Source organism: Copadichromis virginalis, linkage group LG22 (genome assembly GCF_057382275.1).
Source record: "Copadichromis virginalis isolate Kocher_CV1m ecotype Utaka linkage group LG22, C_Virginalis_male_GT1.1, whole genome shotgun sequence".
Taxonomy (NCBI): domain Eukaryota; kingdom Metazoa; phylum Chordata; class Actinopteri; order Cichliformes; family Cichlidae; genus Copadichromis; species Copadichromis virginalis.
In genome coordinates this window covers 10,758,382-10,770,124 of record NC_140638.1, presented here as the reverse complement: position 1 = coordinate 10,770,124, position 11,743 = coordinate 10,758,382, and the positions used below count along the sequence as shown (strand labels likewise).

General features: G+C 40.8%; 1 protein-coding gene across 2 annotated transcripts in view; it reads right to left on the bottom strand.

Annotated features, from left to right (window-relative positions):
* Nucleotides 1-244: 244 nt before the first annotated feature.
* Nucleotides 245-11,743, bottom strand: part of epha10 (EPH receptor A10) — a 161,155-nt gene continuing 149,656 nt past the window's right edge. For both annotated transcript variants that reach the window (XM_085446877.1, XM_085446878.1), the window contains 8 exons: nucleotides 10,736-10,921; nucleotides 8,223-8,284; nucleotides 7,621-7,737; nucleotides 6,827-6,913; nucleotides 6,342-6,494; nucleotides 3,902-4,092; nucleotides 3,635-3,799; nucleotides 245-2,674 (listed from right to left, as the gene is read on the bottom strand). In XM_085446877.1, the coding sequence (XP_085303003.1) occupies nucleotides 2,560-2,674; nucleotides 3,635-3,799; nucleotides 3,902-4,092; nucleotides 6,342-6,494; nucleotides 6,827-6,913; nucleotides 7,621-7,737; nucleotides 8,223-8,284; nucleotides 10,736-10,921 (1,076 nt within the window). In that variant the 3' untranslated portion in view covers nucleotides 245-2,559. The remainder of the gene's footprint in view (nucleotides 2,675-3,634; nucleotides 3,800-3,901; nucleotides 4,093-6,341; nucleotides 6,495-6,826; nucleotides 6,914-7,620; nucleotides 7,738-8,222; nucleotides 8,285-10,735; nucleotides 10,922-11,743) is intronic.

Below are 11,743 nucleotides of genomic sequence, written 5' to 3'. Positions count from 1 at the left end.
TATGTATGTATACAGTATGCTTGGTTTGAAGTACAAAGGTGAATTAAGTGACTCTGAGCATGGCACGGTTGTTGTTGCCAGATGGGCTACTCTTAATATCCCAGAAACTGCTGATTTACTGAGATCTTCCCACACAGTCGTCTCTAGTGTTTACAGAAAACTCCATAATAAAATGAGCCGGGATAAGACTATCCAATCTAAACCTCAACATCTGACATGGAAGACAACGAGGAAAAAAATGTGCTCGTATTGGAAGTTTTTTAATAACACATTTCAATATTGCAACAGCCATCAGATTTTCTCCTAACGGGTAAAAATCATTTAAAAACTAACAAAAACAAAAGAAACTTTTTTTTTTCCAGTTGTATATTCCAAACATCAGAGTTTCTTGGCTATTGCCCTAAAGTCAAACAAATAAAACCCTTACACAGTGAGCAGATATTATATTCAACACATTGTTCTTCAAACAAATTATAAAAATAGATTTAGCATTTTCAAATACATATATACAATATTAAACATATACTTAATGGTCACAGCAACATATTGGGGGACAGGGCGGGAAACATCTCCGGTTTCATTCATCGTGGTGAAGAGGTCCAGGCTGTTTTGTAGTCTCGTGTGTCTGTTTTAAAGGTATATTTTTGGATACGTGTGATGTGTTTTATAGCAAAAGGAGGGACATTTTTACCAAATTGAAATCCTTAACTTTATTCCAATTAATTTTTGCACCTTCTACTGTGAATCTGTAATGCCCCGATAAATGTCTTCCCCAACCAAATGGAAAAGCCAGATTGCTGTACACAGGGAATTCTGGGAGTTAACTGGAAAAAGTGTAACCATATAGTCTGATGGAGCATGATATTAACAGCAACATAAATTTAAACCTGACAATCCAATAGCAACCAAAAGGAAAAAAAAATATCATTGATGTTCTGTAATACTGTATCCGTACTGCAACACACACACACACACACACACACACACACACACACACACTGTAATGTGTATACAGCAAATCTAAACGGTAATGAACCTAAAATCAACTGTTGCAAATCCAGCGTATAGAAATACACAGATACTGTGTGCTGACAGTAAAAATCCTCCAGTGTTCCTCTCACTTCCTCTTTACAAAATAATTTGTTCAGGTACAAACTCACAGTCGAAATAAGTCAACGGAACAAAAACGAAACAAGACAACTGCTTTGCTCAAATTATTATTTTTTAAATACTTAAGTTTAAATAAACCATCCCAACATCCTCTCTGGAGAGGTCTGTGTTGCAGTCTGTAAACATAAATAAATATGGATAAATATCTAAAATCAGACCACCTTCCAGAGATAGCCCGAGTCCTATACAGAGTAATAAACATTGTAGTGAGAGCCTTTGGAGAGGAGGATCGTGTTATCCAGATGAAATCCAGCAAACTAAAGGGAACGATTTAAGCTTTAAATGCACACAGAAAGCATGGAGAAGAAGAGAAAGATATAGGGAATAAAGCAAACGTAGTTAGGAGTAGCGAAACAGACAGCGACGTACAACAAATTCATGAACAATCAAAAACACATTTTCAACCCTTTGCTTTACAATTTCATCCTGCAGCGATTGTTTCACCATCAGTAGTACCAAACAGGATAAATGAATGCTGATATCCCTGCTGAAAGAAGAGCATAATATCAACACAAATATTTTACTTAAGTCCGTTCATGCCATGAGCAAACTTTAGATAACGTATATAGCACTACAATGAATCCTCGCCCCTCTCATTCTGCCACTTTGCGGCTCCATCCAACCTCCGGCTTCACTAACCTGAATAGCACGGTCTTCCCAACCTGCTGCTTTGAAAACGCAAGTTACATTCCAGCCATGTTTATTCTTTAGAGTATTTCTTTACCATCTGATATGAGATCAGCTTTGACCGTTCTTGATGTGATTCTGTATCTTCGTAGTAAATCAGTTCCTGTTGATGTGAAATCAGCTGTGCTAGTTCTGAGGCATTGTTTTGACCCAAGGCCAATAAAATAGTTCCCTTCATCGAGAATATCTTGGTTTTAGTGAATTTATGTTGTAAAGGGATATTTCACCCCAAATGTTCACGTGTCTTCGAGCTGTAGTTCAAAATTGCTGTGCGCGTCTCTCCCACAGATCAGAGTTCGGCTTCAGACAGAGACATTTTTAATTTGTCTTTATGCGCTGATCTAGAACCAGTAAGATGGAGCCAACGCAGGCGTTGAAGGTCAAAGTGCAGATAGAGGTCACAAAAAGTCACATGACATCACTCCTCTGCTATCCCCCCCCCGGTTATGACATGAACACAATGTCACAACTGATCGCAGTCTTCAAGGGGGACTTGTTGAAAAGAGAAAGGAAGGAATAAAGGAAGGCATGAGGAAGTGTGGGAAGGAGGAGTAAATAGATGAGTGCAGTTAGCTGAAAGATCAGCTCATCTATCTTTATGTATGGAAGAGCTCTCTCTTTCTCTCTCCTCGCCTCCACCCCATCATCCATCTGCACACATGTAAGGATCTGCAGCAGCACGAGACTAGGTGAGTTGACCGTTTAGACCTGCACACCACGCCCGTGCATTTGGATGACCTGGGCTCTCAGAGTCTGGATGGCAGCCAGTATCAGCTTCTGGTGCTCCAGGGAAGTGATGCCAAGGCTCAATACATCTCTGTGAACACAAGATTTACAGAGATCAGAAGATGTGGATTGATTGTTTTTAACGATGTTTCGCTTTTATGATTTTTGTTTAACAAAGATGTAAGACTGAAAAGGCAGTTTTAGTCAGCTTACTTTAAAATGCAAGCCAAACCCAAATGTTAAAAAACATGATGCAGTGGAATTCTAATCCTTTACGCTAAAAAAATACACCATTACTGTATCTTTGACCTAACAGTAAGGACACCAGTTATTGCAGAAACATTTTTCTGTAGCAATCTTTATATGAAACAGAATGAGGCTGCACACATATGTTTTCAGGGAATACCACTTCCAGTTTCTTAAATGTATTCGTTTGCATCTTTATATTAATTCAGCACAGACGCCCAGCTGTCTTAGATATGGCTGACGCAACTCTCTGACACACACCCCTGAGCTCAGATGGGAAAGACGTCATTTTAGATTCAGATTAAGAGATTCATCTCAGAGTTCACTGGGTCAGTTTGACACTTTGAGGCTTTTAGAAAACTGGAAAGGTCTGCTGCTTCTTAGAAATTCCTTCACTGTTAATACTCAACACTGTAAATAAGAAACTCGTGTTCTTCGTGTCAAATTTTTTTGACACGAATGGTATAACATGTATGGTATAACAAGTGCCATATTTAGACATATTTAAATGGAGCTAAAAAGGTTGGTGTCTTCTGTGACATCTCATTTTTTTATATACAGTTAACATGTTTTATTATAAGTAAGTTATCTAGTAAATAAACAGCCAAATATTTGCTCAAACACAGGGTGATGTCTCCTTACCTACATATATCTTATAAACACTGATTCAGTTGCTTTTAAAGTCTTGAATATTAGCAGTTTTTTACTGGAATGAATTGGCTTCTTATTCTTTTATTAAGGTACCCTTCTGTTAAAAAAATGTAATGAAAAGGTCACACAGTCAGAATTGTACAAAACTACTCACTGTACAGTCATTCGTGCCACAGACTCCAAGTAGCAGTATCCCGCAGCAGTGAAGTTGTCCTTGTATCGGCCCATGTCTACTGCATCCAGCCACTCTCCAACAGAGTTAAAAGATGGGAAGGTGGGGAGAGGCCTGTCAGCTAGTGTAATGGATGAACTCAGGGTTCTATAGTGGGGGAAATAACGATTAAGGCTTTGTAAAAGTAACTTTTTAAAAAATTTATACATTCAAGGATCTACTCCAACTCATGTAGTCATGAGACTGTACCTTCGCGCCAGTGTGGAGGAACCGATACCATCAGGCGAGCGAATGCTCTTGCTGAGGGCCGAGTGGATCTGACTAAAGCTGGGCCTCTCCGTCCTCTCCTTCTGCCAACAGTCCAGCATCAGCTGATGGAGATGTGGAGGGCAGTTAACTGGAGCTGGCAGCCTGAAACCGTCCTCGATGGCCTTTATCACCTACGCACAGAAAGAGGAAATCGATAATATCAGATTAGAAATTAGTTTTGTGATTTTCCAGTACTCATGGTATAATTGGATACATTCTTAAAGAGCATGTCTGAGTGGTAGGGCAGAGTGGGAGAGGTGAACGAGGATGTAGAGAAGTTTTGTCCTACTTTCAAAGTTCAATAAGATGCTTAAAACCTTTTCCCCTTGCAGTGGACTTGCTTAGTTGCCAAGAATAGAAGTCTTACAGAACAGAACAGAAGACTGTATAGGTCACACGTGGAAAAAAAATATTAAATAAAAGTACATAATAATCACACTACCTAGAATGTCCCACTGTATGGCTTAAAATCTAAAACTGACCTTGCAAGCCTGCGGCAACTGTAATACTTAGATTTCACAGAGATATCATCACCCTAATATGAGTGGAATACATTATGTTTTTGGTAATAAAAAGGCTCCAGAACTGTACAGCAGGTATGCAATCACAGAGGGGAAAAAAGAGCCCCTGCAAATTTGTTCACAACTAACTGACGCTGTATGCAGACTTAACGGTCAGTTAGTGTGATATCCACTGTCACTTGGTGTACTTCACACGATACTTACTGGGTATCACAATAACAGCACCTTTTCATTTCCAATAATACAATATGCGGTAGGTCTTTGAATTGGGGGGAAAAAAATCAAACCAGCCAAGTTTGAAATACCAGAAACATCAAAGCAATGAAACAAACACTCCATTAAAAAGTCTGTGCTTTCTTAAATACTCCCCAAAAGATAAACTATCAAATTTCAGAAAATGTTTAATCTCTGCTCAGCATCATCACCAGGCCTCTGAAAACTCACTGTCTTCAAACAGCAGTGCTTGAAAGCATCCTTCCAGACTCTTGATGTTCTTTACTGCTCCATCAAGCTAATGTCGCCCCCTATTAAAAATCATTCACTCAAACACCCCACGAGATATTTCCTTTCAGTATATCTAGGGACATGGGATATATCCTCCACCGCAACCACTCTAAGAAATACAATCTCCTTAAAGGAGGCAATAAAGTCTGAGAATAATCACAAAAATGACATCCATCAGCAGCATTAATTCCTAAAACACTCTCTTCTCTCTCTGCCTACCCGGCCACCCACTTCCCCACTCCACCATCCTCTCAGCCCCTTAAGCTTCTATCTCAGTAAAGAGCATTCATAAAATGCTTTTCAGCATTTGACATTTTCCATTTAATCAGAGCCAGTAGGTAAAGGGCACGACGGATCACAGGTGGACAGGCCGACCAACAATTCCGTTATGATATAATGTATCAATTTAAAGTGGATTAATATCCCTGGCGCTCTACAAGCTTGATCTTTGCCCTCTCAATTGGAAAGTTTGATAATATAAACCAGGCTGAGATGAAACTTTCGCCAGCTTTATAAAAGGGCACTAACAAAGAGTATTAAAAAGCTACCTATTCTTGTGCTCGCTGAATAACTCATGCATATTAATTTGGGACATTCAAAAATGGAACATGCAAGTAATCAGTTGCTTTACGCGTAGCTGCCTGCAGAAAATGTAGTCTTTATGATAAAATTCATTTGAAAAGGCATTAGGATGATGAAAAATAATATGTCTTGAAAAAAGCTCTTTGCTGATAATGCCTGGAGTGTCACTGGCCTCACTAATAAGAAAAGCAGTAACAAGGATCTGCTGTCTGTTGTCTCATATGCAGACCTGTATCCTGCTTTCAGCTATACTATAGAGGCATGACATCCTTAAAAAGGGGGGAAATATAAACCTCTTTTTTAGGACAAAGAAAAAAGAGTGACAAGGAAAATGGGCCCACCCACAGTGACTTTTAAAGGTTGCTAGTGGTGGCAGGGTCCTATTAACTGGACAGTCACTCCCCTCAAATAGTGCTTTACATTTCTTGAAATAAGCTGACTATTTTCTGAGAGATTTTCTACACTTAATAGCAGGGTGGCAGCCAGGGATAGGCAGTGGACACTAGAAGGGGGTCAATGCATCCTTAAGAGAAAACAGGATTGGTCATGGAGCTGATGCAGACTTAAAGAGGGGGACTTAGGCCCTGCAATAGCTCTCAGAGGTACTGTGGCTTCTCGGTTTTCTATTAATAAGATGCATGGTGGGCACAGATAGAAAATTCATTGATAAAAAAAAATTAGAGAGCGGCAAAAGAGAGAGGTAGGGTACAAAAGTATAGAAATTAATATTGAAATTGGAGCAAGGAATATGGAGAATTTAAATGCACACTTACATCCTGGTTGCCCATATCCCAGTAGGGTCTCTCGCCATAGGACATGACCTCCCACATGACAATGCCAAAGCTCCAGACATCTGAGGCAGAGGAGAAACGATGGTACTGGATGGCTTCTGGAGCGGTCCACAGCACCACACTTTTCCCTCCATGCTGGCGGAGAGGAACAGGAGAGGTAAGACAAGATGTAAAAGTGTGTGGAGAGTTCACCAAAGTAAAGCTTTAATATTCTCTTTGAAAAGCTTTGAGCATATTTCCAGCAGATCAAAGGAACTGGTAGGAGATTGGGTTCACCTTGGACTGAAATCCTAAAATAACCATAGAAACACTGGATTTTTCTCCCCCTCTACCTCAAAGCCCACGTGACCTCACCTGAACTTGACATAACATATGATAATTCCCATTTGATCAGACTCATTAAGAAAATATGCCCTACATGTGTGAGTTATAAGATGTATAAGGTTGCAGAAAAATTTTTATCTCACCAGCGTGGTGTAGATGGCCTCTATTTTGTCCTCCTGAAGAGGTCTGAAGCCAGACACCTTGCAGCCAAGGTTGGAGTTAACCAGCACCTGCGATTTGGAAAACAGGCTAATTAGCATGGCTTACATTTGGAGGGGAAATGCTCACAGTATGAGAGCTCACTACCCTGGTGGGCAAAGCTCTTATCACACCAGAGACAATTGATTGTTTACAAGAACAGATGTTCCTGATTTTCCACAACATGACCACTGCATCTGTAGTTTGATAGACTGCCTCTTCTATGAAAGACAAAAAACCAAACAAAACACACACACACACACACACACAGTCGTGTTTTCATATCCTTGTGGGGACATCTAATTGACATAATGCTTTCCCTAGTCGTTTACCATAACCGTAACCACCAAAAATAAAAGCCTAACTCTAACCCTAACCATAACCTAAATGTAACCCTGACACTAAAACCACATTTTGAGTCTCAAAAATGCCTTCAAACTTGTGGGGACGGGTTTTTTGTCCCCATAAGGGGTGTTGGTCCCCACAAAGATATGTAAACATGGTACACACACACACACACACACCCCTAATGAAACGTGGGTGACACAATAATTTAGACAGTTTTGTCTAATTTTCAGCTTCATGTAGTCTTTCAGTAAAAAACCTACAGGTGAGTGCTTTCAAAGATGTTTGCAGACAAGAACGAATTGTAGTCTGCAAAAACTCATTATAGAACACGACATCCTGTTCATCACACCATACCTGTCCTCTATCATCTACTCCCACCTGCTCCCCTTACCTTGTGCGCGGCGAGCCGTTTGTGGACAAAGCCCATTTCGGTGAGGTACTTCATCCCCGACGCCACTCCGGTTAGCAAATCCATCAACTGCATTATACTCAACTGGCCTTCATGTTTCTGAGGTTACAGAAGGAAAAAGAGAAAGATGAAGAAGAGGTGGGAGAGAAGATTGTGAGCAGGCTGAATGGAAGGGGGAGAAAAAAAGCACATCTGCCTCTGCTTTACAATGTTGTGCTTGCTGAGCTGAAAACCTTTATTTGGAGAATAAAAACAAACAGGCCATTAATTCATATCATTATAAACCACAGTGAAGTGGTTCACAGAGCAAAGGGGCACACTAACAGTTTACAGAAGCTTACAGCAGCTTTGAGCAGAAACACTCCATTTGTGCAGTTAATTATGCTATGTTTTCCTTATTACAGTAATAAGCACAAGAATTGCTGCCCTAGGACCACATTATATTAACGGTATATTTAGGACAAGTAGAACAAAAGTGTTGTTAGTGCAGCTGCTTGAAAACAGAGAGTAGTAATGAGTAATTACAGTTTAATAATGAGCATCAGCACATATATTTAAAATGAATGCACAGTAATGAAACTTACCCTAAGGAATGAATCTAAGGCTCCGTTAGACATGCACTCCACTATGATCATCATGGTGTTTCCTGGACAAAGACATGACAGAGGGCATATATGAACAATTGAAACGGGGATAAAATTGTGAAGTCAAGGGAAAAAGGGAAGCAATAGCATGATAATAGAGACATTGGGAATAGGGAAGGAATAAAGTGAGTCTAGTCCACTTGGCAAGCATTGTGCGAAGCCATTCTTCACTCGGTGAACTGTAGTGAAGCCTGGAGAACCTGTGCGCTGCCCTGGCTGTCTCAGCAAGTTTAACGACCCTGAAACACTCACACACGCACGCTCTTACTGTGCACAATAGCACGCGCTCATATACACTACACGCGTGCTCACACACATACTGTGCCGAGGCCCAGATGGCAGGGATCCAGTAGTGCTATGAAGTGCACGGAGGAGGGAAATGAAAATAAAACTGCAGTTGTTGGAAGGGAGACGAAAGGAGGAAAAGATTGCGGGAGGTTGAGACAGTAAGATAAACCTTGACAGATATGTAAACAACTTTACATCTACAAACACATATTCTAGGATGGAAAGGTGGTCTGATCAGTCCTGACAGTTTATGCAGGCATAATACAAGAATGATAAATTGCCACTGTAAAATCCCCGGTTTCCAGTTTCCCAGCATTACTACGCTTTTAGGAAGCTATTTGAAAAGGTTACCAAATATGCTGTGGGAAGCGAGAGCCAGGGATGCTGCCATAATTTGCCAGCCATCATGTAATTAATGTGAGCTGGATAATGAGTCTGTGGTTGAACGGGCTTGCGCAGGGCTGGAATGGCCGATGTATTCAGCTACAACCATGGACCGAGTAGAATCATATTCTGTTTTAAAAGATGTCACGAATGTGGGCAGATTCTGAAGGGAAACAAAAACACAGAAGACACACTTTGAAACATATCTAAAAGCAAAGTCTTGACCTTTGTGGCACGGTGATGTTTTAAACTTTGGCAAAACTCCATCAGTCTATATAGAGACGAGAAAACAAAGCCTAGTGAAGCAACTTGCGACGTGGGAGCAATGTCACATTTTCTTGTAGGAGAACAAAAAGCCATCATAACCCATTATGCAATATGTCATAGTACTGACTGAGATGAGATGGCTATGCAGTAAAAATATGTCTATTTCTTGTGGTTATCTACAAGAACATCTTTGTTTGCAGTCCTGCTACCAGCTGTTCCAGGTCTCCCACACTGTGATTTGTTTTCTGCTACTCTCACTTTTTTTGATAATGATTATAATAGGTTTAAATAGTGACTTCATTGATCACCCATTTAACACATGCCTCTAAATTATGAATAGAAAGATTAGTATAGAACAAAGGGACAATAGGTGGTATTTTGCAGGTGAGTGAGATGTATTGGGCGGATGGAAGGGGGGCTAAATAAGAATCCGGTGGGGGCGTAAGTGATGTAAAGCAGGTGATTTGTAGTCTAACGGCATGTGGGCGTGCGTGGGTGTGTGTGCAAAGATTTGTGATTTCATGCCAAGTGAAGAGGCAGGCGAGCAGGTGTGTGTGTGTGTTTGTCAGTGATGGTAAAGAAAAAGTGAGCATATGGGACAGCCTTTTCGTGTGTGCGTGGTGAGGAGTGTGCATGTGGGTTTTCGATGAATGTGTGTATGTGTGCATATGATGGTGGGAGGGATTGGAGTGCATCTCAGGGCCCCGCTGGGTCTCTAGCACCAATTACTGTACCCTGCACATCTGCTGCCATCCTACTGAGCACAGTGTGCTGGGGCACCGTGCCCCCCCCCACACACACACACACACACACACACACACACACACACAAACATATCACCAAAAAGCATCGCAGCGGCAGTAACAAAAACTTCACAAACTCCTTAAAGCTTCTCCCTTCAGCTGCCATTCCCATTAACCTCTACCTCATCTTCTGTGACTCTCATGTCTCTTTCGTCAGTCTCCTCCCTTCATTTTTTTTCCCCCCACTCTCCTTCCATTCTGTTTTCGCTCTTGGACCTCAATTGCTATCTGTCAGCAGAAAATAGACCTTGATGTAGCTCCGCTGCTGCTAGCACAAGGCATCCATCTACCCACCCTGCTTTCTCCTTTTCAAACTTTACTTCTTGTTCCATCCTCCTCTCTTGCCCTCTTTGCTGTAAGCGCTGACCCCCTCCACGTGTGAGTTATTGAGGTATCTGGAGTGTCTTAGCGCTCCTCCCAATCCTTGTCCCTTGCTACTCCCTTTTACCCTCTCTGTATGCAATTTTAAGATGCTTAAATCCCAATTACCCCTTTTCAACAGCCTTACTTCCTTCAACAACTGAGCTGGTCAAACTGTAGAATTTTTCCCTGATCCTTGGATTCCTACGTTTTTTTCCACTCTGTGCTTCTTTTCATCTATACCCATTTTCCTTTGTTTTCCCATTCTTTTCCCAGTGGTATCCCCTTACTACTATACTACCTTTCTGTTTCTGCTCTCTGCACAATATCCCTCTCTCCCTCCTTTCTTACCAGTGGTGATAACGCCCTCCAGCCGGATTATGTTAGAGTGGTCAAATTGCCCGAGAATGCCAGCTTCGCTAAGAAAGGAACGGCGCTGCTTGTCAGAACAACCAGCCCTTAACGTCTTTATGGCCACAGGCAGCTCCCTCTTACTGGGCAACTTCAGGCAGCCACGGCACACCTCCCCAAAGTCACCTGTGGGGGGAGACAAACAGAGGTCGTGATCAGTGTCAACGGATGCACAGAAAGAGAGCGCTGAGGGAGAAAAACATCAAAAGAATGCGAGAAGAAATGAGTAAGGGTTAGACTGAAGGGGATAGAGGGGGAAGCCAGACTTAGATGAAGAAATACTACTTCATGTTGGGAAGAAAGAGTGATGACATTGAGAGAAAAAGATGAAATACAAAGGGATCAAAGAGAGATCAAAGATGGAGTAGAGTGCAGGTGAAACACTGAAGCATCTACTAGAGGCAAATACAATAGCCACAATAGTTTAGCGCAATTTTGGCAAAGGTCTGCAAGTTCCCAAATTTGATTGAACTGGATGCCAATTCAGCCTCAAAGCAGATTCAGAGAAAGTGCAAAAAGACACAGAGTTGACTTTGAAAGGTTTCTAATACTTTTGGCTTTCTTTTTAACACAGGACAATATATTTTAGCATTTTTGCTATAATATTTGGAAAATTAATGGATTAAAATTGGTTGTCATTCATAATTTCTACTGTGCTATATACTGCTTTTGATTATATCCTCATTCCTAAAATGCATTTGCATGCTTAGCAAAATCTAAATGAAACAGAGGGAGTTATTCAACACAATCTATTTAATATTTCATGTAGCATAAATATTACAAAGACAACATGAGAGATGGATTTATTTTTGTTTAATTAAAAAAAATATTCATTTTAAATGTAATGCCCGCAACATGTTTTTGTTCACTACTTTTTTGAACAGGAAACGCTCACTGTAGTTATGATTCCAAAACCTCTCAAAGCAGAAATATTATCCAGCAAGTTGC